Raw genomic sequence first — 27,593 nt, forward strand, 5'->3', positions numbered from 1 at the left:
AGGGCTTAACTTTCCCCCAACTGCTTTGTGCCCAATGTGTCAACAGACACCAGAAAACAGCTGCTGTTTGATGCGCTCCTCCGTCTTCACCTCCTCCTTGACCCCTCCATCATCCCTCTGACACACATCTGTCCATCTCACCGCCGACTCCTGCTCGGACAGAGGGATCCTGTCGACGTCCGTTTCCTCTTCCTCGACAGAAGCCCTGCTCCTCGAAAGGAGCAAGAAGCCCCTTTGATGCTGCGCATCCTGTTCCCTCTCCTCTTCACCTTCGCTCCTTCCGCTGTCTCTGCTCCTTCTCCCCTCTGCCTCTTCTTCCTCCTCTGTTGTGTTTCCTCTCAACCTGTCCATCTCCGTCTCCATCAGAGGGGACATGTTCTCTCTCTCCTCTTCCGTCTCTTCAGTAGATTTTTTCTTCGTCTTGCTGCGACCCCTGAGGTTGAGCATCTGAAACCAAACAGATTTGTTTGAGACAGTTTTGCGCTTTGTGCCACGTCTTTTTCTTTCCATCTCTCCAGACACCTGCCAAACCACTACAAAGCCTCCTTCATTGACGCCTCTTTCCTGTACAGTTTGAGGTTGCCTCTTTGCCTATTATTAGACTTCTCTTGAGCGGTTTTATATTTGCTGTACATCCCATATTTAGTAACACAATGTTTTAATGGCACCCTCTGTGACATAAAGCCACGTATCCTAAAGGCACAACAGACACAAGTGACAGATTTGCTGCGAGGATGGAAGACAAAGGGGAACAAACCTTGAAGTCTTTTCTCTTGCGCTGCAAAACGGGTCTCTGAAGGAAGAGGATTTGCTTGGTCGACAAACTCCCGTCACTGCAGAAAGAAAAGAACAGCACTTTCACTTCTGTTGCCTTCTGTTCTGTTGTAGCAAAAAAAAGTCGTACTGTAGTATATTGTCCAACATAGCCATAAAAAAGTCATACTATAGTATGTCATCCAAAATAGCCGAAAAAAAAGTCATGGTATAGTATTTTGTCCGAAATAGCAAAAAAAGTCAGAGTATAGTATGTCTTCCAAAGTAGCAATATTCACCACTTTGTATGCAGTATATGACGCTGCTGAATGAAAGTCAGAAAGGCTGAACGGCATGAGATGTGCATTGTGTCTGGAAATATAAATTATGACATACAGTCTCCACAAATGTATGTTTTAACTTTTTCCCCATGGTCTAGTGTTAAAAAGTAAACATAAATTGCAATAAATCATTATCTCAAGTGGCAATACTGGTAGATCTGTAAAAAAAAACAAAAAAACAACAAAAAAAACCCAACACAAAACAAACCAACACATATCGATTCGGCACCCAAGTATAGTATATTATTGGTAGATAAACATATCGTCCCAGACCTAACAGTCCTGAGGTGTAGCTCTGTACCTGTTGGTCTTGACAATTGGTGTGGGTAACACACACATCAGCCTCCATCCATACGGAGCCAAAGACTGGAGCAGGGGAATGTAGTCTGTCTTCACCACAACACCCTGACCAGGAGGAAAAAAACACATTACAGTCACATGCAGGTAGGCAAATTTAAGCTCAGCCACAAGCACACATGCTACTTTCCTTCATTTCCACTCTTATGTAATGTTTGACAGAAACCAGCTTAAACCTTCAGTCACAAAGGATTTCTCAGAGTGCACGGCTCAACCAAAGTATTAAAAACTCGAAAGACCCACATCAACAATGGTCCACTGCTCAACCACGATAGCATCGTAGGAGGTGTTTGCGGTCTCCTCTGATGAGCTCTGGAAGATGAACACACTATCCACAGATGAAACACCATTGTCTGTGGAAACGGGACAAATTAGAGACAGAAGAGGATGTATTTGAGTCAGACAGGAGTTACAAGCTCATCTCCACTCTCCAATCTCTCTATTGATCCCCCAGTTCTCTGTGGCTTAAGCCTACTTATTCCATGGGTGACTGAACAGTGATTTATGGTATAAGCCGTGGACTTATGGCATGTCACTTCATGCATGTCATCCATTACCAGCAGTGGAGCAGAGATCTACAGCCTGAGCTACTTTTTCCTCTTGTCAAGAACTGGTGGAATGGAAAGCTAAGGACATATGGTGAAATAGTTACTCTAAAGCTGCAATAATCAATATCTCTGTCGTTCCCCCAGTAGCTTTACTAGACATTTTCAGCTCCTTGTTTTGGTTTTATGGCCAAAAACATTTTGGTTCAGTCCTAACCATCTTGTTAACTTCATGTCCTGTCACAGCGACCAGACATTTTCAGGAACACTATAGACCAAGATTCTATCAGGAGCTATTCTGTGCCGATGCAAAATTAATTTTCTGTGCCATTTTCTGGTGGGGTTTGACTCAAGCTGCCTAGATTTCATCTGCATACTTTTTTTTTTTGCTATACATGACTGCAGGGTGAAAGTTATGATGGCTGACAAGAGCAAATGCGCTACAATGGCCAAAAACATATCCATTAGGTGAAAGATGCTGTAGCTTCACAAATGAGCCCAATTCAAAAATAAATAAGACAAAACAAATACAAAAGAAACATGATGAAATTACAAAAAAGTGCTGCAGAGAGCCAAAACAAACCCCAAGGGTAAGTGTGTCTTGGACTTTGCATTGCATTTGCAGTGTTTGCTATTACTGTATTTATTTTGGCTTTCTGAAGCATGTTTTTTCATTGTTTTCATTATTGTATTTGTTTTGGATTTTCTTTTGTGTTTGTGAACTGGCATCCTGTCTGAAATTTCATCACATTTCTCGTACAAAGTGCTTAAAAAAAAGACAATCAGCAATAGATCATTGCTATGGACACAAAACATACCGTTATCATCTTCAAGGTGGAAAAACCCATCAATGAGGTGTGCGCCGCTGCTGAAATGCTGAGTCATGTGGTCGAGCCAGTGTGTGTCAACTTCCATGACAAGCCCTGCCTCCTTTTGCACCTGTAGTGGCACCCTGAGTGAATAAAACCTCAGAGAAGTGTTCATCTCCTCTGTGTGGTTGTACAAGGCAAAGAGCTGCATCCCTGCAGGAACACAGATAGAAAATTGACAATTGGATACCAAAAAAGAACTCTGCATAATGAGTCTTAAGCTTAAGGCTAAGAAAATATAGATTTTTACTTTTTAATGCCACTATAATTAAATTCACCGCCGATTTTATAATAACAACAGTTGAAGAGGGGAAAAAAAAAACATACCACTTCCTATGTCTTAGCATTTTAAGACTTTTGAATAAATACAGTAAGACATTTTCATACTAATAATAAATTCCTTATTTTTTAAATTGACAAATTCGGTACCTTTTAAGACTTTTTAAGGATCCGTAGGAACCCTATGTGATGATTTATGCATTAACCCCCATACAAACAGAAATGTGATTACTCACTACCCTGCGCTGGTGGTGAAGTTGTATTCTTGTCTTTCTCCGAACCCTTGAGCCGGATATTGTTATTGTTGTATGTCGACACTCTGTTTTGCCCATCTGTGCAGGTAGAGCTAGACTTTCTTTCGTGGTCTCGATTCAGTTCTGGTGAGCTGGGCCAACTGTCGGAGCTTGAGCTTTGTCCGTCTCTCTGTTTGGAAAGGTTAAATCGTTCCTCTGGGGATTCTTGGAGGTCTGGTAGATGCCGTCTGATTATACCTGCAGTTTCCAGAGGGCTGGGACACATTTGGTTCCCTTGGGCTTCTGCTTGGTTTTGATTTGGACACCACTGAACTGTGTCTGAACTGGGTTTGCTGTGATGTTGAGGTTGGTTTGTTGATTCTAGTGACTCTTTGAGGCTCATCTGTAAGGTCTGGATCTGCTCATCTTGGTTAAAACACTGAATAGGTTTCAGAGGACTGAAGTCCGGCTCTCTTATCTTGTGGTCCCGTACGTTTCGCTCTACTCCTTCATGATCTAACTCTTGAAGTTCAAAGTGGTGACGGTCCGTGTCATTATGATGTGGCTCTGTGGGATCTGTTGGGCTGGTGTTGGCGCTGAAAGGGTGTCTACGTATGGGTGAAGGGCTTGAATGTAAAGAGGATAGCTCTTCAGGGTCCCAGTGCCCCAAGTAGCAGGGCCCTCCACCGGGCTGCTGGAGAAAGCCTACAAACATCACCCCTTGTTCTGCTACATCCTGGATCTGCAGGTGTAACAAAAACACACAAAAAACTCCATTGGAATAAATTTTGAGTGACACATAAATACAAAGGACGTCATTCACAGCGCCTCAAATAAATTCGCACAGTACTACAGTCAGACAAACAAAGCCTCATTTACACACAAACAAAGGCTGACGTACGAGGAGTAGATATTCGGCAAAATAACAACCACCCTAATCATCTGCAAAGATCAAATATTCAAATGACAAAAGGACCTCATTATCTCAACGCATCCGTGTGTGTACGCGTGTGACAGCGTTTGTGTGTGTGTGTGTGTTCTGCTCTCTCCCATGGAGCTCTGGTGGTTAATTGTCAGTTGATATTTGGGCTGACAGTTTTAGACAGGCTCAACGGGAGAGAAATCAGATTGCAAACTACCACCAAACAATAATGAGACACATCCTTCCCCATTACCCACTATTTTTGACACTCATACATACACACACACACACACAACATATATTACCAGTCTCTCCTTTACCAACCCGACACACTCGCAATTACACAAAGTCGCACAGTTTTATCTGATGAGCATGTCCGGAGACAGATTGGGAGTGGGTGGGATAGAGAGTGCTGGAGAAATGGAAGTATAGAATTTTAAAACACACACACACACAAAACCAGCCTGTCACTCTGTGTGCCCGGTACCGCTCCTGGGTTCTTATCTCGAACTCTCTCTGGCAGCTTGTGATCTGATTGGTTATTCATGTCACGCTGCCAGTGCCTATCACATTATACACAGTGATATGCATTTCCATCCAATCAGGTTTCCCTTTGTGCTCGATGGGTGTTCAGATGCAAATCTATTCAATAGAGCACATTTTCATTTCCCATTGTAGGACTGTTGGAGAATTCATGAGCAGAGAGACTAAAAGTGAGTTTTACAGCTGATAAATGCCGGTGATGACGCGGCGGTTGGCAGGGTATCTCAGGGTTAAGTCTGTCTCATTATAGCTTACCAAACCTTCTGCCACCTTCCATTCATTATGTAGCTACTCCTGTTTCCTAGTGACAGGACGGTGAGCAATGTCACAGAAGATGCAACTAGTGGGAATCTAGTATGTTTTGCAGATTTCTTTTCGTCTTCCATCCATTTTAGAGGTGGAGGTTACCACATGGCACAGACAGGCAATAATAGGCAGTTGCCTGTAGCTCTTTGAGCCCTGTAATGTCGCGCCAACATGAGAGGCATACGCACAAAAAACCAATGTGGAGAATGAGCAGGGGGGAGGGGTCTATATTGGGGTATATATTGTGTCTTTTTTTCTCTGATATCTTTATTTTTAAATTGCTGTATATAATGCTACTTTTCTTATTTATATCGCTTTAAATTGCTGTTTTCCTGCTGTCATCTGTATCTGAGCTGTGGTAATGCACAAATTTCCTCAATGTGGGATTAATAAAGTTTTATCCATCTATCTATTCTAAATAGCTCACTTTTGGTATAAGAGTCCACAGATTTAGCATTGCGCTCCTGAGGCATTGTGAGACTTGCAACATTGTTTTAAAAAAAAAAGTTGTTTTTTATTCCACACATTCCTGCCACCTACATTGCCCACAATGCAACAACATTTCAAGCTGAAACTCAGTTTTTAGTGCCACAGCAATCCCTAGGCTCCTGTTGCCTTGGGTAGAAAAATGACATGTAATGCAGAGCAGGTGGACCTAAATGCAGGAGACAACACAAACCCAAAAAGATCACTCTTTAAACCAAAGGAACAACAACTGAAAACTAAAAACCTGCAAACACAAACTAGACTGATGATGGGAAGTGCAGGTGCAGTATAAGGGGGGAGAGGCTCAGGTGAGGGGGTATAAGGTGATGAGGCAAGAACAGGCAGGCAGCTGATTGGCTGAGAAAATTGTGGGACCAGGGAGGAACAAACGAGGCTGATGCAGGGCAGGTGTGTAGATGGCAGGAAGAAACTCAGATGAAAAGAAGGATAAACGAGGCTGATGCAGGGCAGGTGCGCAGATGGGTAAAAGAGGGAAAAGCAACACACGAACACAGGAGGGGAAATAACACAATAAACTGAAACCCCAAAACCAAGAAAACACAGTCTTCAAAACAATAATCTGAAAAAGTGAAAACAAAGACAGGCTTATTTATAAAGGCTACTTAAATGAGTCTTATACATTAGCCCAGTCTTCCCAAAAGTCTTAACAAATTGGGAAACAGACTGTGACAAAAAAAAGAACAGGTATCAGATTTGCATAGGCAGTCGAAGTTCAGGTATTGGGGGGAAAAAAGGCTGGATCAGTGCATCTCTTGTACCACCACACAAATAACGAGTGTTGATTTAAAATATTTCTTCATTTAACTGAAGCATTGTGAATCCAGAAATAAACACTCCTGATGAATGGAAATAAATGGGAGCACAGAAGCAAAATTAAAACCAAATATCCTTTTACAAACTCTCACACAAGCATGCATTTTCCTAACACGTATTTTTGCTAGAACCTTACTATTTAAAACACTTATGCATATAGACTCATTTACAGGTGAGTAGCACACTTCGACATCTCACTGCAATGCACAAGCAGAGTTCAAACTCAAGAACGCTACATGTATGTGGAAGTGTTTTAAATAGTAAATAGCTGAAATACGCGTCTTGCTTTGTCTTTTTTGTCCTCTTTTGGTACAGTCACAAAATGAATTGACCACAGTGTTTTACACAGTGCTGTTGTTGCACTGCGCTGCTCTGTCTTGTCTGTCCGTGCGCTGACAGTGTCCTCTTTTTGCACTGCGCCATTATCAATTATAAATTTGTTCTTCATTGCATGAGAAAAAGGACATGTGGCATGAGAGCCTGTGAAAACTGTCAATTGCCATGGTCTTGCAGTCAATGCATGAGAGTTGGAAGCCGCAGTTACATGCACCACTGCCTGTCAGGCTGAAAATTACAAGCACAGCTCAACTTTTACATGCACTATCATGTGTATGCACATGGTATTTCCCAAAATGACCGAAATGATGCGGGCGAAGATTTATATTAAAGCCATGGTGCACATCCTGGTTATCACACTAATTAAAAAAAATATTTTTTACCCCCTTAGACGTATTCTGCAGAACACTGATTGCAAAATTCGTACTCACTCTCTTGACGTAGCTCTGGATCACTTCTGGGTCAGCAGCCTGGTGACCTGCCACACACACATCTGTCTCCAGACGATGTCTTGCCCACCTCAGTTGGCTTTTCTCTGAACTACAGGGTGAAAAATAACACAATTCAGACAAATATATAGTATCAAGCATCAATCATGTCCTTTATTTCAGTTCAATTCCTCTCTTATGAACCAAAACATGTCAAATGTTCTCGTACTGTTACATTGCATTTCCTTTAGGTTTGTTTTTCTCTCCATTATCACCAGAGCAGTTCCATCACCCAGTAACATTACAGTCTAAATGAGATTCTTGCTGACATGCTCATGTTCACGAGCACTCATTGACCCAGAATGATCACAGCAAAAACATAATGTCAATTCTGGTGCAGGCTGAACTTTCCATTTAAGGAGAGCACACATTCACCACAATCACAATAGATTCATTAGATAGAAAAAGGGACTGAATTTCCTTCTGCTCCCACTGCAAGACACCATCATAAAAGGAGTATTCAGATACGCCTCTTCAGATTTGGATTGAGGTCAGTGGGAAGGCCGTGGTAATATCTTGTGCTCTGAGGCGTGAGTGACATTCTCAGCTAGATTTGAAACACTAGATCTGTCAGATTGTTTTTCTTTCATTTTTAGGGTTTTTGATGAAAGGGGATGGCGGCGATGGGGAGATAAAAGGCGGAGTTATAGGGGACAGAGGGGGGTGAGGAGGACAAAAGAAAAGGGGGGACGGCCATCACTGAAGAAAGCAGATGAAAGGATGGAGAGATGGTTTCTCTCTTTCAGCGTGCCGTTCCCCTCTGGCGAGCGCTGATGATGCAATCAACCGTCTCCACGGTGACAGGTGCCAGGAAGCAGCAGGACCACTTGGCAGGAGGGGCATCAAAGGAGCAGCCCGGCACCTGCCTGTGCACTAGAGTGTGTGTGTGCATCGGTGTTTGCGTGTGAGTGAGTGTGTATACAGTACCCTACGCCTTGAATTCACATTACAAAGCGTACACAGTACGCGGCAGGATGCCCAAAACTGTGGGCTAAGCAAAGTAACTCCTTTAATTGCGAAGAGTAAGTGACAACATATGGTTATTTAAGTGAAGAGACACAAAGACTGATCCACAGGGGTCCCCGTCTCTATACGACAGAGACATTTCTTCATCCAAATTATCATGAAGTTCTATAAGCTGATATCTGTCAGATATGTTGGAGGGAGGGTGGATCATTTGATGTATTGTAGATCACTCACATATGTTTGGGAACTGTCAGAAAATAATTGTGTTTTAGGGAATTATATATAAAGTTTGACAATAAATACTAGGATATAAGATCCCTGAGTTATATGGATGTTACTTTTATCCAATCTCCCCACATATTAATGGACAAAATTTCAAAACATTTCCATGACATTTAATGGACCAATGAAACACTGGCTCTAGATATGGTTAATTCAGTTTTTGCATCAGCCACTTTGGTTGGAAGCCTCTCTGGCTGAGCCGACGAGCACTAGAAAAACACAGATTTTTAACATGACACTGCTTCATTCAGTGTTTTTACTATTTAAATCCATTTGTTTAGGAGAGAAGGAGACTGCTGCAAATTATTCGGCTCCCACTAAAAGCCTCCTGAACATCTGGATTTTAGAGAAAAAAGGGTGAGCACGCGTTAGCAGGTGCTGAATTAGTGACTGTCCGCCATGAGCTCAACAGCATCAGAGAAACACAGATTTTTCTGAAACTGCTTTACTCAGTGTTTAAGCAGTATTAACTTTTTGGTTTGTATGTTTTGGAGAGGATGAGACCTCTGCAGGTAATTTGGCTCCCAGTAAAAACCTCCAATGGACACTGAAGGAATCCTAACTGGGAGATCATACTTGGCACATGGGGGAAATTTTTAGCTACAATCTACAGTCCTCACTGCCAGATGCCTCTAAACCCCCCCCCCCCAAAAAAAACAATAAATATATAAAGACAAAACTGGTGTGAGAATGGAAAAGATTGACATTATTTAAGACTCAAATTGAAATGGAGCTACAATTGTATTCACAATAGGGACTTCAGAGGTCTCTGCGTACATGTACTTGGCGTTTGGAGCAGATGTGTCAATAACTTCCACAATGATTTGCTGAGAATAAAGCTCAGCTTTCATGCTGTACCAGAGCTGATAGTAGGAGAGTATGACCATAATGCTCTGCTCAAATATAGATGTGAATATTATAGTTTTTCTGAGAGAATAACTGGGTTACAAAAGAGATACACAGCAAGCAGTGTAGTCACACAGTACACTATATTATTATGTACAGTCAAAAGTGAAAGAATTGGGACAGTGAGCTAAAGTTAGACATTTTTTTTGTGGCTGACTCATCGGCAATTAATTTTACATCAAGAGAAAGAGGTGAGGTGCAGAATTTTGCTTGTGGTAATGGGTCTCAATTGGCTTCCATGTCAAAACAATGAAGTTGCAAAAGCTGCTAACTATTATATAAATCTGGCTGCAGATGGAAAAGCTCATTTATCTTAATCAATCTGCTGCATAAATCCTTACTCCCAAACCTGTTTTCTCTATGAAAGTGGTGTTCCTGCTAAAGACAAAGGTGTGTTTGGTGTGCGTACCTCGGAGTCTCTCGGACCAGCACGGCCCTGTGGAGCTGGCGTTGGATGTGTGCGTGACGAGGGCCACAGGGATGGACAAATGGATGGACGGCGACCAGGACAAAACCCTGCGCATAGAGTTCTCTGACCTGAACTGGTAGCTCTCTCACAGAGGAGAGACAAAGCACGGACGACACCGGCACCTCTGGAGGGAGGACAATGGGTGAGAGGGGAGGGAGAATCACATAGTTAGACAATAAGAAGTCAACACATGGACGTGACAGTTTGCAAAAGAGGCAGAAAAAAATAGTAAAGAAATAGGCAAGAGCTGCAACTAAGAGAAAGAGGGAAGAAAAAAAGAAGGGGGAAAGAGAAACAGGGACAAAGGGTGTGAAGAAACAAAGACCGAGCATGTTTCATTATGATAATTCCCCCTGAACAACAACACATGGCATCTTCACGCTAAATCTGAAACTAATTACACCAGAACTATTAGCCTCTGTCCTCACTGTCACCAGCAGCCTGCTTTTTGGAAAACACACACACAGACACACAGATGCATGTATATGCATGCTGGAAACACACACTCATCCATATTACAGACACAGATAAACATATTTTTCACCTAGACTAACAGGCAGTTGAATATAGTCAAAATGCACACACACATACATCAAAAGGTTGGAAAAACAATGCTATCACATTGCCTGTTTGGGCGTGTGGTATTAGCACCAATCGCTAACACAGAGCCGGTTCCCTTATTACCAAACACAATGGAAAGAAAACCCCTTTACTTCAGTGGAAATGGTAAGCAGAGCTTATCGTATGGGAGCAAACTGTCACTGCAAATCCACCAGGGAGAGCACAATGTTTGTGAGAACCGCCCTCTCAGGGTCGGCACATTGTAGTAAAGCTCCCTCTCTGTTCACGGGGCTTTTAAGGGAACACGTGCATGCATGGCTGTGTGTTTCTGTATCGCTGAGCGAAGCCAGGTGTGTTCAGGAGAGAGAGGAGCGTGGAAAAAGAGATGAGAGAAGTGAAGAAAAGGGAGACACAGAAAGAGAGAGGCAGTTAGCAGTGTTGGAGAGAGAGAGAGAGCAGAGAGATGAGGCTGTCTGTTTGTGCCTGAATGCTTGTCATCCTTTCCCATTCAATCTCATTTGCATGGGTCTGGAGAAGAGAAAATAACCTGAATAAATTAACTAGACCCACACAAAAACACACACACACATGCACACACAGAGGGAGAGGAAAAAAAAGATGTGCAAGCCATCTCATTTTCAATTTGTTCTCCATCATCTGGCGTGTTCACACATACACACAAACATACACACATAAGAGGCTGGCCAGCCTGCTAGGACACAAGCATGTGAACACACACTCTCTTGACTCCCACCTCGGTTAAAACAATGGGAGAAAAACTCCCTGAGAAAATACAACCATCACATCATCTTGGCATAACTGCTTGGAACCACGAGAGCCTTTCATCAAGCAAACACTTAAACGGGTGTCTGTGGGGACTTATCAAAAGCAGTACAGTGATGATAATAATAATAACAGCTGGAGACTGGGGCGGGGTGGTGGAGGGGGATAACAACGATCCTTTCGCCGTAAACAGTCATTAGCTGTCATTAGCTGCGCACGGCTGGCACTCACCCACCGACAACACGCGGGCAAGGCATCGCAGCTAATTCAGGCAAGGCATACAGAAGTTATTAGAGTGTTATGTGGCGCTTTAGGCTGGGAAGCGACTTCATTTATACTGTCTGCCACAGTGGGATTTAAAGGAAGGCTGCAATTCCGCTCCAGAATGGGAACATGGGAACGGCTCAGGGGCAGAAAAGCCGGGTGGAGTTTTATAGTGCCAGCTCGTAAGGGGCAGGGAGGTGTAGTGCTGGGAGTGTGCAAAGATTGTGTGTGAGCATATATGTTTAAAGGAATACTTTGCCTCCCAAAAATGACCATTTGTATGTCAGTAACTCACTCCATGTTAGGTTAACAGCAGCAAATCTATATCAAAACATATGTTTACCAACGCTTAACATGACTCATGCAGTACAGTCCACATCTCATTTATCCATTAGTGTGCTCAGTACTTCCTAAACTGACAGCTGTTTCTCAAACTGAGCCAAAAATGAAAGTTATCTAAGTTCTCTTCAAAGCCAGACTCCATTAACAAAAACAGCAATGTTATTTCTCTAAACACTGGAGCTGCTGGTCTACCACTGTCTAATCCATTTTTAGCATTAACCAACCACATTTCAGTGAAAAAAATGTGTGAACAGACAAAATACATGGGCCCATATGCAATCTCTGAACCCATCGGCTATTGTCTGATGATGATTTACCTTTCTTTTAGCTTTTTTTTCCACTATCTACATTCATATGTGATACATATTTAAAGAGATTAGCCTAAATATCCAGTGAATGGGGGATGTCTTGGCCCAAATATCTGGATATCTGTTTGTTTGTGTTTGACTTTGCTGAATCAGAACTGACCTTTGAAAATGCTACAGTACCACAATAACTGATTAAGGCAGTGATAGATCAGCAGCTCCCATGTTCAGCGAGGTAAAATTACTGTTTTTGTCAGTGGAGTCTGAAGAGGGCATCGACACGTTTTACTTTCAGTTCCTTTTCGGAGAGGGTGGTCTGAACTGAGCATACAATTGGATAAATGAGACGTAGACAACACTGCACTAGTTGTGTGAGAGTTTGTAAACAGATGTTTTGGAATAAATGTTGTTGGTGTTAAACATTGAGTCCTTTTACTTAATCAAAAAATGTATCCATTTTTGTGGAGGCATGCAAGAAAAACAAAAAGTTTTCTTCATAATTCAACATAACACTGGGCGAGTACTTTATGGGGTGAAGTATTCCTTTAAGGGAGACGGCTGATGGAGTGGAGTGTTTTTCGTGACTTTGAGGATCGGACAAGAAGAGTGTGGGGATATGCAGTATGTAATGGAGTGGGAATATCTGCATCCATACATGCATGTTTAAAAGTGAGATACAGAAATCCAAGGGTGCTTTGCTATTCCCATCTCCACCCTGAAGCTCTGACGACATGACAGCCACTGTTTATCGCAAGCAACGCCTCATTTTTTGACCCTGGATTTCACAAGCTGCATTCAAAGTTGTGAGAGTCATCCCCCTTCCCTCTAGTCGCTTGAAAGGGCTTATTAATTCCTTGTACAAAATCCTTGTATTTCTGTGTGTGTACTGTAAAGCATATTCTGTAGTGTATGTGTGCCACTGTATCTCAGCCAGTGTGTAGGGGCCATCTCTTCTGCCTGTGTGCGTGTGTGAACGAGAAAGAAAGAGTTTGCACTAAGCCTGCTAGGTGATGCATGGGGATTACTACTCAGAGCCAACCTCAAGGCTTATCCCTGTGCTTGCTGGAGGTTCACGTTTATTTAAATAGCCTTCTAATGACTTGCAGAGGTTTTAGGCAAGGATATGTGCCAAAACAGTGACTATAAAATAATCAGCTTCCTGGAGCCAGGAGCTCCCTACTGTTTTTCGGAATGCAGCCGCGGGGGCTGTGAGAGATGTTGGTCAGCATCTGAGCTTTGTCAAAATGAGGCCTGGTCTCCTCAGAAGGCCTGCTTCAGAGGAAATGTCTGACAAAAATGGCTGACAAGTACAGTACAAGCAGGAGAAGACAGAGTGGCACTTAAGGCGCATAAAGTATCAATGTACGTGTGATGCTGTGAGTGTGCCGTCTTTGCTGGTATTCTCTCACAGCCCAGTCACCAGAAGAAAATGTTGGCATTGTACATTTCTGCAAACCACGATTGTTTCCATTTGTGCATCTCACATGTATCTTAGCAACATTTCTGGAGTGACATAATTCTGATTATATTTATATAAGCTGTCTGGGATGTGGAGGCGTGACACCTAGGTGAGAAAGCTGCCAAGCTGCGGACCAACAAACACTCAAACCGGGTGTCGTTTTAGTGACACATGGCAGCATTTCTTTCAGCTATTTTGCCACCAAAACTTGGTGTTTCTTAGCAAGACATTGGCAGCATTATGGGGTGTTTTTTAGCGAGACATCAGCAGCATATCTGTATTTTTTCATAGAGACATCAGCAGTATTTCCAGCAGCAATTTTGCAACCAAAGCTGGATTTTTTTAAGTAAGTCAGTGGCAACATTTCTTTAAAAAAAAAAACAACACACTGGTGGCATCTCCAGCTGCAATTTTTCCATTAAAAACTGGGTGGTTTTTTAGCGATAGATCAGAAACGTTTTTTTTTTTTTTTTTAAGTGACACATCAACTGATTTTCCAGCAGCAACTCTGCCATCAAAACCAGGCGTTTTTAGCTAGACAGCAGTAAGATTTCTTTTTCTTTCTTCCTTTTTTTTTCTTTTTATAGCAACTTATCACCAGCGTATTGAGCAGCAACTGTGGAAATCCACAGCATTTGCAACCATTATTGTGGTTCCAAAACTGAGATTTTTAAGCCACATTTGGCTTTTTCTAGCCATAATCGAATGGTTTATGTGCCTAAACATAACCACACGTTAACCACGGAATTGTTGAAATGTTAAAAAACAAAATTTCACCATACCCACTATAAAATAACGTACCAATGTCAATGTTACATATCTGTGGTTAGCACAAAGGTACAATGTCAACACTTATTTTGGCTATTAGGTTGTCTCTCAATGGGACTAAAACTGCAAAAAAGCACTATCCAGAGAAATGGTTTGAACAATTTAAAAAAAAAAAAAAAAAAAGTTTGCCTGGAAAAGTGTGTCAGGCAGCAAAGATCTCGCAAAGTGATGGATTTTCGCTTCGCCTGCTCTCTGAGCCAAATACATCAGATAGGAAAGATGTAGCACATAAGGCAGAGAGGATGTATTAGTCTTTGTCAACAGAGGAAATAATCTATCGCAGAATTCATGTGTAGGTCGTGTACACACACAAGCACAGCAGATATGTACCTCCAATCAAAATAAACTTGCCCACAGGTGTACAGTAGCAAAAAGCCACACAGGCACACACGCCCACACACGCCGCTGAGCGTTAGACACATGTTGTAAGTTTTAATGAGCCGAGTGGGTCTCTGTCTCTGCGGGGAGGCAGAAAGTCATCAGCAGAGTTCAGCTCCTCACTGTCTGCTCCAGAGACCAGCGTTAGTCACGCAGCATCACACCTAACTTACTTCCTCACACATTCTCAGATTCCTGACTCCCGCTCGCTCACTCGTTCTCACACCTCCTCGCTCTGGAGACATTCTGCTTCCCTCCTCGCTCCAGACCCTACTAACACACGCTGGTAACCTGTTTTTTTTATTTTTTTTTTATTGTTAATGTGAAGTTCATTCTCTCACCTTCACTGTCGCACCTCCTTGACTTTATTCTGCCTCCCTTCTACTCTGCTTTTTTTTTCTTCTCCACTCTACCTCTTTTCTGCTCATGCTACGCGCTTTCTTCCGCTCATTATCTGAGCACAGCCTCGACACAAAGGAGGGTTAAAATGTCACACCTGGCTCTTACATTTCATACTCGACATCCATGGCGACATGTCAGGGTAACCAATCCATTTTAAAATAGGAATAATGAACATCATGGCACCTATTGTAAAGGTGCATGTCGAGGTACAGCAGATTGGTGAGAGGCTTCTGTAGAATAAGACTTTGGTTTTGAAGCTGAAAATCAAATACATTCTCCATGTGAGAAGCACAGAACAAATGCCTAAAACACTGAACACATTTTTTCTCATCCTCCCTGTGTTCACCACAGGGTCGCTCTGACCCAGTGTGAGCAAGTCGGGCTTAGTCACACGGAAATATTTCTCAGCTGCAACACTCCTGCAGTTAGAGCAAAGCCCATAAAACAAAGGCTTACACTACATTATCAGCAACACTGTTTCTGGTGAGTTTCATCACTCACAAGTCAAAGGTCATGTTACAAACCACGCTGCACTCCTCTTCATTCCAACATTTAAACTCCTCTTCCAAAGTACATAACTTAGTTTAATAAACAGCCACCTAGACTCACATACCAAGTGATGCCGGCAAAGATGTTTGTTTTTCACTACTGTGTAGGAGTCATCAAGTCACGCTGGCAGGAAAATAATGTCATTAATAGAAGCCAAATTGAATTAAAGCATGGATTTGACCGTGGGTTTCCTCAATGTCATGGACTGACATACAGATTCCTCTATCTGCCTCCTACATACACACACACACGGACAAACGCACAAATACAAATAAATCCCTTTGCTGGGAATGAGGTCTCTCAATCTCCACAAACAATCAGATAATCCTTCAGGAATCCTTCACTTCTCTTGGTCTCTCTATCACAAATGGAGAGGGAGAGAGAGAGAGAGAGGCAGGCATACACCTACTCACAACCACAGACACACACACACACACACACACACACAAACACAATCAATTCACAGTAGCTGTGTTTATCCTAAAATAGAGTATACCCATCTTAAGCAGCTCAGGTGGCGTCAGTGAGTTTACCATATAAATGACCTGCCTGTCGGTTGAAAGATAACACTAACTCTGTTGACTAAAGTGCTATAAAAGTGTTTTGTGTGAGCGTGAATGAGCCGCCATCGCTGCTTGTCTGAACAGTGTGTGTGTGTGCGGTCTGTCTGTATCTATGTGTGTGCCGCTGCTGCCCGTGCGATTAGACAATTTATCTGCTCCTGCCTTTAGCAAAGAGAAAGACGAGCAAATCCTGTGTGTCTATTGTCTGTTTTGGTCACCATCACCATTCCGAGTTGCCAGATCTCTCCCAGCCAACACTACAGCCTAACCAATTTGCCAAACATAATAGGGCTGGCTGAAAATGAAGCCGACTGGCAAACAGACCATTGCCACTTGGCTGTGGCGTTCTGCCTGCTGTCTGTTACAGTGTTGCATTGGAAAGTGCTCTAAAACAAAAGTGGACTTCAGTGAGCTACTTGCACCTGTTTCAGCTTGTCGGGTGAAGGAGAGCATGGAGCAGGCTTGTAGGAACATTAAGCCATAAGGAAAAAGAGGTTGTTTAAAAAAAAAAAAAAAAAAAAAAAAATCGGCTTTAACACTATCTGTTTCTCCTCCTCGCTCCATCCCTCTCTTCTATCTCTTCACAGTCCACACCAACACAATGGCAGAATTAGTATTTTTAGAAACCAGATGCCTCTGGAGGATTCTCATCAAACATCCTCAAGACGCCTCAAGCATGCACACACACTCACACACAAACAAACACACACCCACACATTATCACTATTTTTCTTATTTGCAAAAATACACACACAGTTCAACTGTGTTATTGTAACACATCAGCTTTAGTGTATTGTCATATTGCGAGGGAGGTGCAGGGGGATAGTTGGAGGGCACGGCTGCACGGTGCACAATATAGCTGAATCTGAGAATCAGAGAAGTCTTTGAACTCTCTGCAACAGGAGCTGCACAAAGACACAACTTCAGCTTATAAGCCACTTTTCACCCTCAAGATACTTACAGTACGAAAAAAACACACACAGTTCCGCAGAGTTGCTGACCTAAACATTTCATTTTAACTGGTTAAAGTTGGAATAGCAACTGTGGCTATTTTACGAGTGGAACACACAAACACTGAAGCCAGAGTTCAGGATGACGATGCAGAAAAGGGTTCAACGGAAAGTAGACAACCGTACAAGCAACAAGGTGCTCAGTAATTCCTTTGAATTGTGACCAAATGTGAAGACACATTCCTTGGAGACTGTCCTCGCCAGAGTGGAAGTGGGACAAATGTGAATCAAATCTGAATAGAGACTGCCTGCTGCATCCGACAGCCAAGATTTGCTGTGTTTCTTGAATTTGAGCTGTTTCTGAAATCAGTTCCTCTATCACTCACTCATTCACTGCTCCCCAGTGACAAAATAAACACTCAGTGAGTTTCTCTACTGTGAGGCAATTCGGAAACTTATTAATCTTTACTTTACATTTTAGGAGCACAGAGGCACTGCATTGTGGGATTTTTAGCATAAAATAAGCCAATGGATGCTACCCACATTGTTTTACTGTTGAGAAAGACATATTTCATTGGGGTGGCCAGATGTGGCCACTGAAAATCTTAGAGTGGCGCACTAAAATCAAAAGCCACGACTGAATTCAGGAGTTTGCTTATGCAGCTAACGTGTAAAGGTTAGATAAAAACTATGTCAATGTGGAGAGCTCAAAAATTGGATAAATTCGTTTCTTATTTTACGGCTAGTATGAGTATTTATCCAATATGCATAGACTAATACAAGTACAGTTTATGTTAAGTTCTACAACAATCCTGCTTTAATGTTGTATATATCTACACATTAGTAGATTAATTTTTTTCATAAAGTGATGTTTTTCCTTCCCTTAAAAAGTCAAGTCCACTGCCTTAATTTGAAAGGAGTAAACTGATTGTGAGGAACGAAACAGTTACTGGGAACAAGTCTTCTCAACATTAGGGAGTACCTTTAGAACCCATTTCAGTCACATATCTTGCAGTGAGCGTTCAAAGACCCCTTGCTCAAAAAATGAGCGCATGTTGGCCCCCAATTATTTTCCCCAAGGGGGCCAAAGGGGAAGCCAGCAATTGTATCAAGAGGGCCCTGGTCAACCCAGCCCCCCCCCCACTGGGGCACCACTGTTAACATCAGTCATGTTATCATCAATCATCTCAGAGAATAAGGGGATAAGATAATGGGATGTGAAGGAAAAGTTTATCCTGTGATCATAAATAAAACATTTTTATGTCCCTGCAAAAGATTTTAAAAAATCTTCAGTTGCTAGATCATCATCCTCACCCATTTTTTTGTGTCCAATATCTTTGATAGAGAAGTGTCACATGAAGAAACAAGTAACACATGACTATTCCAAGTATGCAAGTGTGGGAGAAGTCAAGTGAAGTCACATGAAGCACAAATCTCACTGGGTTTCACAAGCCCAACCCAAAAAGGACAAAGGAAAAACTCTGCACATGAATGAGTATACAACACTGAGTGCTCGCAGGAGAACTATTCTACGAAAATGATTGACATTATGTGGACAGTTGTGTTCATACCTTCTTTTCCCAACAGAAAATCCAGGAAGTGGTAGGTGTAGGCCACGCCCACTTTAGTCTCGACCTGAGGCCGTCGAAGGGTGGAGTAGATATTGCCCGGGCTTCGCCTCTCCTCTGCCTTCCGGAACTTAGGAAGCCTACAACCCATATTTCTGTGGAGGAGAGGAGAGGAGAGGAGAGGAGAGAACATCAAAAAAAGACAGGAGATGAAAAGAGAAAAACAGAGGAGGGTGCTAACAGAGACTGGAGTAGGAGACGTGAAATTGATAGAGTTTCTAAATATACAGAACACATTAGCACTTCCAATAGTGTGTGTGATAGTCGCACACAAGTCTGAACGCTATTGCTCACGTGCAAGCTCAAGCTGTGGGAAATATGTGCGTCTCTAACTCTCTCTCTCTCACTTTCAAACACACACACACACACACACACACACACACACACACTGCAATAAAACTGAAATATGAAAGTGTCAGCCATTACCTGCTTGGTGGGCTGTGATACGGGCATCTCCTAATCAAATGGGGCTGATTGGGAGCGACATGTTTGATCAGAACGAATTAAAGCAGAAATGAGACCGATTTCCTGCCCTGTCAAGCAAAGCGACATGAGACTAGATAGACGGGGAGAGGAGAGGAGAGACGTTAAACATATTTCACTGCTAACCAATTTAAATGTTGATCCAAGGGTAGCCTTGAAGCACAAAGAAATCTGTGTTATTGTAAGAGTTTTTCAGATTGCGTAAGGACCAGTAGATACCCTCAAGGGTGGATGATTGGAAATACAATTTGGAGAAAGCTTGAAATTTCCTTTTAAATTCCTCCTCTTCTGAATTTCAACAGGCAATTTAGACCCAAAGATTTGAGTTGCATGAAAAGAAAAGCAAGAAGAAGCGAGGTGGGACAAATGATTTGGGAATTGGAAGTGCAGGAATGATGAATGGGTGTCAGGTGTGAAGAGAGGACAAGAGAGTGGGGTAAAGACAGGACAAAAAAGGGCGTGGTCAAATTTTGTAAAGCTAATTGGATGTGACAGCGTCTGTACCCTCAAACCATCACCACAGTTACGCTAAATATCCCCGTCTGCCACGGCTTGTAAGACCCGCACGGTGAGGTGCGCATCTACATGTCTGTGTGTGCGAGTGTGTGTGTGTGTGTGTGTGTGTGTGTGTGTGTGTGTGGTGTGTGTGTGCATATGTCTTCCCTAGAGGCAGGTCTATATCTGCATCTCTGTATCTGTTTAGGGAGCATGGAGAATGACACAGTAACTCCCATTGGGCCAAGTGTACAGACATTAACTCAGCTAACGATCCTAACAGGCGACATTAAGCCTGGTGTGTGTTCGTGTGTGTGTGTGTGTGCGCACGTTTGGTGACTTACAGCTTTGATTGCGCCGTACGTGCATTTCGAAAAGGTTACAAAGTTGCAAAAGGCAGCATCCGCGATACATTTTCATACCTCATCTGTCTTGAGACAGTGCACTCTGTCATTTTAAATTTTGAAAAGAACAAGCAATTAAGAGTCATTATTCTTTCAATACAACGTGGTCTTTCATAATGAGGACAAACGAGGAGAGACGGAGGAGGCAAAGCTTCCAGAGGAGGAGAAAAAGAGAGGCAACAGTGTATCTTATCTCATTCTTCCCTCCCATTATCCTTCCCTCTCCTCTTGACCCGTCTGCTCCCCTCTTAAACTCTCACACCATTAGCTCTTCAATGTGTCATCTTGTCTGACCCGTGCCTTAATCACCTCTTTCTCTTCGGCCTCTGCTCTGCTCCTGTCCACTATCCTGATTAGGACAACTCCCTTCTTTCTACTGGTACAATGGTCTTGATTAGTCTGACAGTAAACTAGCCATTTTTGTCATTCTAACATTCTTTTCATTCCCCTGCTAACAAGAACCTTAGTATTTTATTACCAGCTCATTTTGACTTTTACTTTCACTCCATCTGTCCACTTTTGATGTATCAACTTTCCTCCAGTCTTGCCCCTTCAACCTCTTCCCAAAACTCTAGTCTCCCGATTCTGTCCTTTAGTTGATCACTGTCGCACAATCAGTTCCTCAATCAGTGGCACCTCCAGGGCCTCAAAAATATACAGAGGCCGATATGACCGTCTTTAAGAGGCTGCTACATGCTCATTTTTTTAAGCTAGAAGGTAGTGGTATCTGTGAAACTAGACAACCTAAGACATCCATTGGTAACAACCATATTGGCATAGCTGGTCGAGAAGGGGACTAAATAGCACTTCAAATTTAGCCTCAAGATATCTGAATGAAAATGGGTTCTATGGATATCGGCCAGTCTCCCCTAAGCTTCAGTATTCTTGTTGCCATTAAATGTTTTGTTCCTGGAATCAACTGGTATCAATCATGTCATTGTGGCTTGTCCAAAAGGGGGCTATACATCGCTCCAGAGTCAGGCTAAAATTTGGGGTCCTTTAAACTCTCAACTGCAGAAAAGCATGTCAGTATGTGATTCCCTAACCCTTTGAAACCTGAACAAAGTGGCCTGGTTTCTTTGTAGAACATATCAAAAAAGGCATTGAGCAACTTTGTAAGCAATGACCCAAAAAGAGTTAGTTAGTAAGAGTTACAAGAAAAAGCCTTGAAAATTGGCACACACAAAAAGTAAAAAGAAAACTGAAAACAAACACAAGTAATTAACCTGGGGAAAAAAAGGTAAGTACTAAAATGAATATTTAATTAGAATAAATCATTACCTCAACAAGTTTTGTCTTTTTCTGTGGCTACTTCTCTGGTGATTTATCCTCAGTCTTCTTGTTCATGTTATTTTTCTTATCACCTTTTGCTAAATTTGTGGCAACTTGCAGGACATTTCTTGCCAAGTTGCTCACTGCCTTGTTTTCAAAAGAAATCAAACTAATTTGATCAGGTGTCACAAATATCATAAATGCTTGTAAAAAGGCATCAATCCAGGTTTCAAGGGGTTAACTCCCATATTGAGATAGTTTTCAAATAGTCAACATACTTCAACAACATGATCGAATTCCTGAAATTCAGTTATGGCTTTCAGTTTTGGTGTGTCACCCAAAGAGATTCAGTGGCCCCATCTGGCCACCCCTATGAAAGATATTTGGTGGCACCGCTGTCCTCAATCATTCCTGTCATTACATTAAAATCATGCCCTTCCACACACCCTCCAAACACTGTCTGTCCTTTCCTTCTGTCTGCTGGCCCAGTGAGTTTTCACAGCTGAAGTCCCCCCCTGCTGAGCCTCTACAGTCCCATAAAACTACTACAATGTTTCCAGACAAACAGCGAGCCAGTCAAGTAGGCCCTCGGTTATGACTAAGTTGGATCATGTAGATCCGCTCCCAAACATTTTCCCTCCAGGGCTGTGCTACACTCTGTCTGCAACAGGGGCAGGTTAATGTGAGGACGTTCAGCAGGGTTCATCTCTGGCTGGATATTAAAAAAAGGGGATGAAAATTAAAAAATGTAGAGGAAAGATGGGGTCAAAATATGAACATAATGACTTATCAGGAAAGACAGAAATGTCTGTGGAGGTTCGTTTGCATTCTTCTATTAGTAAGTCTTTCCTTAGATCCACTTTCTACCCCACCCTAATGCAAATCATCTCAATTTTCAAAACTGTATTAATGCATAATGTATTATTCAGAGCTAAAAGAAAAAAAAGAAAAATCCTAAAAATTTGGAATAACTCGCTTACTATTTTGCTGGTGGCAGTTGGTTTTATTGCTCTCAAATAAAACCTGATTGGCTCAAGTCTTGGTCTAGACTAGCCTGCAGCTCTACTGTTTGATCCAACATCTCATCATCCTTTTTATTGTGCGCTGAGGGTTCTGTTTCAAAACAAAAAGGCCTCGCTTTAACCGGTGAACTCTGTCTGTGCGGTTTAGAAGCAGATATCTGTAATTGGACACAACGTAGAACCAAGGTGGTTGTAGTACCGGAGAGACTCAGTCGCCTTCAAGACTCGAGGCCTTTTTTGCAACATATGAGGCCTTCTTCCTCTACATGTTCACTTCAAACAGAATCTCTCGCTTGCTCTCACACAAACACACAGACAGAAAAAGGCCTTGACAGCAAAAAACATCCATTTAACGGGGAGAGACGGGAGAGAGAGAGAGAGACAGATAAAAGAAGTGAAAACGAGAGAACGGAGTGAAGAGGGGAGATAGACAGGGAGCAGCAGAGGGCTTCTCATTAGAGAATCTCTTGTAACTGAGAGTTTTGAAATGACAGCGGATTTACGCGAGAGCATAATCCGTCTGCGCTGTGCCACTGCTCTGCTACCTCCTATGCCACTCAGGCTGGGGGATGTCTGCTTTCCAAGAGGCAACATTCATCCCCTGCAGAGGGTGAGTTACAGATGGGCATAGACTTCAGAAAATTAACAGTAAATATAGACTGAACCATCAGAGAGGCTCTCCAATAGTTCATTTTTTTATCTTTTCCTCTGAAACCTTTATATCGTCCTAGCCATTGATTTTATAGCTACCATGTATATATTTAAATCCACCTATCAGAATCCACTAATGTGCTGACTAGCTACAGGTAGCAACAGCTGGTATGATGAAAAGTGAGCAATAATGACACTGTTTCTAAATGACCTCAAACATATCTTTGATGTTTCTGTACTGCATATGGTTATTCATCAGCCGCTATGATCACCGACACTGATGTATATGAATTAACTAACGAATGCCAATAAACTGGCCCAGTGTCACTGTCTCGCTCTAGTCCCATTATAATACTTTAACCAGCCAGTCAATCAGTATTTCCTGTGGTCACGGTATAATGCACTTTGAAGCATCCCAATAATTATGGGCTTAGCAGAGAAAATGCCATCCAGCTTCATACATGAGTCTTCACAACACTGTCTCCTGTGAATTAGCATTAACAACAGATGCCAACGCAAGAAGTAATGTGGCATTCAGCAAAATGTAACATGTGGGGAGGTCAGAGTAAATAGGGGTACAAGGACTTGATTGTCTGACGTGGTAGTTTTTTCAACATGAACATTGCATCTTAAATACTGAAGAGAGACCAGCGTCAGTGCTGGACCTAGCACATTCATCGCCCTCGGCAAGCTTCTCTGGGTGGACCCCCTCCCCCTACGACATAGGTATTTCTCTTCTTCTTTAATCTTTTATGTTTATTGTTGGGATACACACTATTTTTTTTTTTTTTTTTTACCAATATCCACTATGCCGATATATAACAACTCATTTGGCTAATTACCAATACCAATATCTCTACTTTTTTCCCCACCTAATTTTACTGATCATCAAGTCTCTTCCGTAGCAGAAGCAACATCTTATTATGCATACTATTATCATAATGGCCCAGCAGCAGATGGAGACATGAAATACAATGCTGTTTGTAATATCGGTAGAAATCAGCATGTTGGCCGATTCCAATATTTACTTTTAAAGCCAATATCTGCTGATACCAATGACGTGCCGATATCATCATGCATTTATATCTAACAAAAACAAGATCTAATGAAAAATGATCACAAATAAACACCTTAGCTTACGAACAATAATAAATAAAAAACAACAGAAGAATATGGTATGTGTAGGGTTTTCCATGCATTCGTTTATTTGGGGTGACCCACCACCACCAAAACATCTGCCACAATAAACTGATGTCATATTTTTGGAGTTGGACTATTCATTAGGAGCGCTGTAGGCAGAGTATGTAGGCTTGACTGTTCAGTTTTGCCTTTTACAATGCTCTCTGATCACAGAGTATACTCTGGCCACAGAGGGAGCAGCAGAAAACCAGGGGCAGTGAAAGTGAAACTGCTTAATTAACCTGGTTTTCAAATTTTACATTTTGCCTCTACAGCAGCTGCTCCTCTCATCCAATCATCTGATCCGCTCTGACCGGAGTGACAGATAAATTATCCACCCTGTGACTCAAACTCCTCAAACTGCAGCTGAGGGGAACTAACTCATGATGAGCTCCACCTACGCAGTCTTCACAGACCAGCAAAAATGTCCAGATTTAGAGAGGGGACACGGACTGATAAAAAAGGGACACACACACAAGATTTAAAAAAATAAATAAATGCAAATTTAAAAAAGAAAGAACCCCCCCCATCAGGTCACACAATTCTGTTGGAAATTTCGTCTTTTTTTTGTACTGCCTCCTGCATAGCTTTTGCCTTATTATTTTCTCTTTCTCTAATGCACTCTGCCATTTCCATTTTTATCTTTTAGAATGCCAATTTTTTTGTTTTTTTTTGAAGGGGGTGGGAGTAATTTTGGCACACCCCCTTGACCAGGGATTACAAATATTTGACCACTTCAGGGTCTTGAGCAAGCTTTTATCAAAAGGCGCAAACTTTCTGGCATCACTGCTGACTACAAGCCACCCGAGAAGGACTGTTTTTGTTTTGCTGCATGTAATATACAGTTGGTTGTGTTTATTTTTTATACCTGGTGCATTTAACTGATTTATAGCAAGCATCAGCAATTAAAACTTTCATTACTGGCTTCCAGTCTCCTTTATTATAGGGCTTTATGGGCCTAGGAAGCCATTAATTCCTACTGCTTGTGAGTGCACTGTCTATGCAAGGAATGGTTTTAGCCCATCAGCAGTTTGACTCTGTATTAAGTCACTTTTTATCGACGTGCTATTGTTTGACAGCAAAAACAGGAAGGTATGTGAATGAAAATGGTCCCATTGTCGTCAATACATCATTACTGCATTAAACTGGATGTGTTTCACTGAATTTGAAAATTAGAGGTGACAGACTGAGACCTGGGGAGTGGGCTTTCCTCCCACTGGGTTGGAGCTCTACTCTATCCAAGAATGGGGGAAGGACAGCAAGAAGAGGGAATAAAGAAGAGGGGGTGGCAACACAGACAGACAGAGGAGAGCGAGGAAGACAGACAGAGGAGCAGACTGGGAGCATGTCAAGTTGCCTGGAGGGAGGTGCGATTCCCTCAAGCACCAAAGTAGTCACCTCAAACAGTGTTTTAATGAGGCTGCATGGGGAGGATAAAAACAAATTATGACGTTGATGTATTGGTGTGTGGTGCAGCGCCTCACACAGCCTATTTCACTCTAAAAAGAACAGTTTATTAACAAAGGAAGACTGTTTGGGCTGGGGCATCAATTTACCAAATCCTGAGGTACACTCTCAGGATGCATATAGCCATTATTTAAAATTTCTTACTCTTTCTGAGGATGACTTGTAGCAGGGTACTCAACTTGTTTGCTTGGCTTGGGGGCCAGGGGCCAGTTGCACCAGCCCCATATGTTTCTAGGACTTTAGGATATTTCTAGGATTGTCAAACATTTCTCTGACTTTAGGACATTTCAAGCATTTCTGGGATTTTAGAGTGTTTCTATGATTTCCAAAACAATTTCCAGCATGAATCTTTTTTTTTTTTTTTTTTTTTACTGTGAATTAGAAAATGATTGGTGGCCACTCAGCACCCTATTAAGGGGCCAGAATTGGCCCGCAGGCCGAAGTTGAGAAACACTGACTTATAGAATAGGACCTGTGTAATAAACTGGATGTCATTCACTACTAATGAGCGCTTTTTCAAGTGCTTCCAAATAGATTTCCAAGCTATAGGGTGAGTGCCCATACATAGCAATGTAACTAATTGATGCTCCTTGCATTTTGTGGGTGCAGCCTAGCTTGAAATTACATGTTTCTGGTTCTCACTCTTTGGTGCGTTCAACCTCAACGTCTCTCCCCACCTCGCGCACAAACACACACACACACACACACACACCTAACACGTGGCTCGCTGGTGCTGCCCGTTAACGCCGGTAGTTTAGCGAATGGGAAATGATACATGACAGGTCGCTTACGCACCAAATCTCTCACGTTTTGACACGCGCGCGCACACACGCACGCACGCACGCGCGCACACGCACACACACACACACACACACACACACACACACACACACACACACACACTCCACTCCCCCTCTCTCTCTCTTCCATCTGCGCTCGAGACATCTACTCCGTCACGCATATCTTGAGTTCACTTCAACCTGTGACAGTGAGCAGAGGGCTTATTCATTTCGTTCCGCCACGGATAACAAATGGCACGCAACGCAACACAAATCAAACGCCCGGCTGAGCGTCCAAACCGAGAGGATTTCTCTCTGTCACGAGTGTTTTATTGTGAAAGGTTTCCAAACACTTCTCTATGACTGCTGACCTTCATTTTAGGAGAGCATTTTCGCCTTTATACATGTCTATAACTCTGTTTAAAGTTTTTTTTTCCAAACGTGTAAAATCACATGTTTAACAGCGAGGCACGATAAGAAAGACAAAAATATTATTTAAAAATAATTCATTTACGTCCGGTCAGTTGTATAGGCTAACAAATGTCAACACAATTTCGTGCCAATTATTGTTTTGCTAGTAAAAAAAAAATACAGCCAAGAGTTGGACTCACCAGTCAAGTCGTGTGCAGTGAGCGCGAAGTGAAAGCTGGACTGAAATCTTCCTCACACTTGAGTCTGTGGATGTGCGTCCCTCCTCTCCTCACTGTCTGTCCCCGTCACTGCTGCTGGAGGCAAACACACACATCAGGTCAGCTGCTTAGATCCAACGGGAACAAAACATGAATCCTCCATTTACACACTACAACTGACTGCTGCTGGATCTCACGGGCGGCTCATGATAAACACTGCGTCTACCTCTCAGTCACCAGCGTGTGTGTGAGGAGGAGGAGGAGGAGGAGGAGGAGGAGAGGGCG

At 42.4% G+C, this 27,593-nt stretch overlaps 1 protein-coding gene across 2 annotated transcripts; it reads right to left on the reverse strand.

Annotated features, from left to right (window-relative positions):
• Positions 1-39: 39 nt before the first annotated feature.
• On the reverse strand, positions 40-27,517 carry rftn1a (raftlin, lipid raft linker 1a). 2 transcript variants are annotated; one of them, XM_042506953.1, is made up of 10 exons: positions 27,291-27,517; positions 18,871-19,022; positions 9,856-10,039; positions 7,236-7,344; positions 3,381-4,119; positions 2,815-3,018; positions 1,695-1,804; positions 1,396-1,499; positions 758-833; positions 40-447 (listed from the first exon to the last, which is right to left on the reverse strand). In XM_042506953.1, the coding sequence occupies exons 2-10, from the start codon at positions 19,016-19,018 to the stop codon at positions 40-42; spliced, it is 2,082 nt and encodes a 693-aa protein (XP_042362887.1). In that variant the 5' UTR covers positions 19,019-19,022; positions 27,291-27,517. The 2 variants fall into 2 exon arrangements, with proteins under 2 accessions (XP_042362887.1, XP_042362886.1); XM_042506952.1 differs by lacking the exon at positions 27,291-27,517 and having other exon boundaries at positions 18,871-19,167.
• Between the last annotated feature and the right edge of the window lie 76 nt (positions 27,518-27,593).

Source organism: Plectropomus leopardus, chromosome 18 (assembly GCF_008729295.1).
Source record: "Plectropomus leopardus isolate mb chromosome 18, YSFRI_Pleo_2.0, whole genome shotgun sequence".
Lineage (NCBI taxonomy): Eukaryota > Metazoa > Chordata > Actinopteri > Perciformes > Serranidae > Plectropomus > Plectropomus leopardus.

Bases quoted from the DNA above. Each gene is read 5' to 3' on its own strand.
- rftn1a (XM_042506952.1), bottom strand. From the start codon at position 19,060: ATGTTCTCTCCTCTCCTCTCCTCTCCTCTCCTCCACAGAAATATGGGT. The intron at 3,019-3,380 runs GTGAGTAATCAC...GTGTTCCTGCAG, and splicing joins TTCACCACCAGCGCAGGGTA to GGATGCAGCTCTTTGCCTTG. The intron at 448-757 runs GTTTGTTCCCCT...GTTTGGTTTCAG, and splicing joins GCAAGAGAAAAGACTTCAAG to ATGCTCAACCTCAGGGGTCG.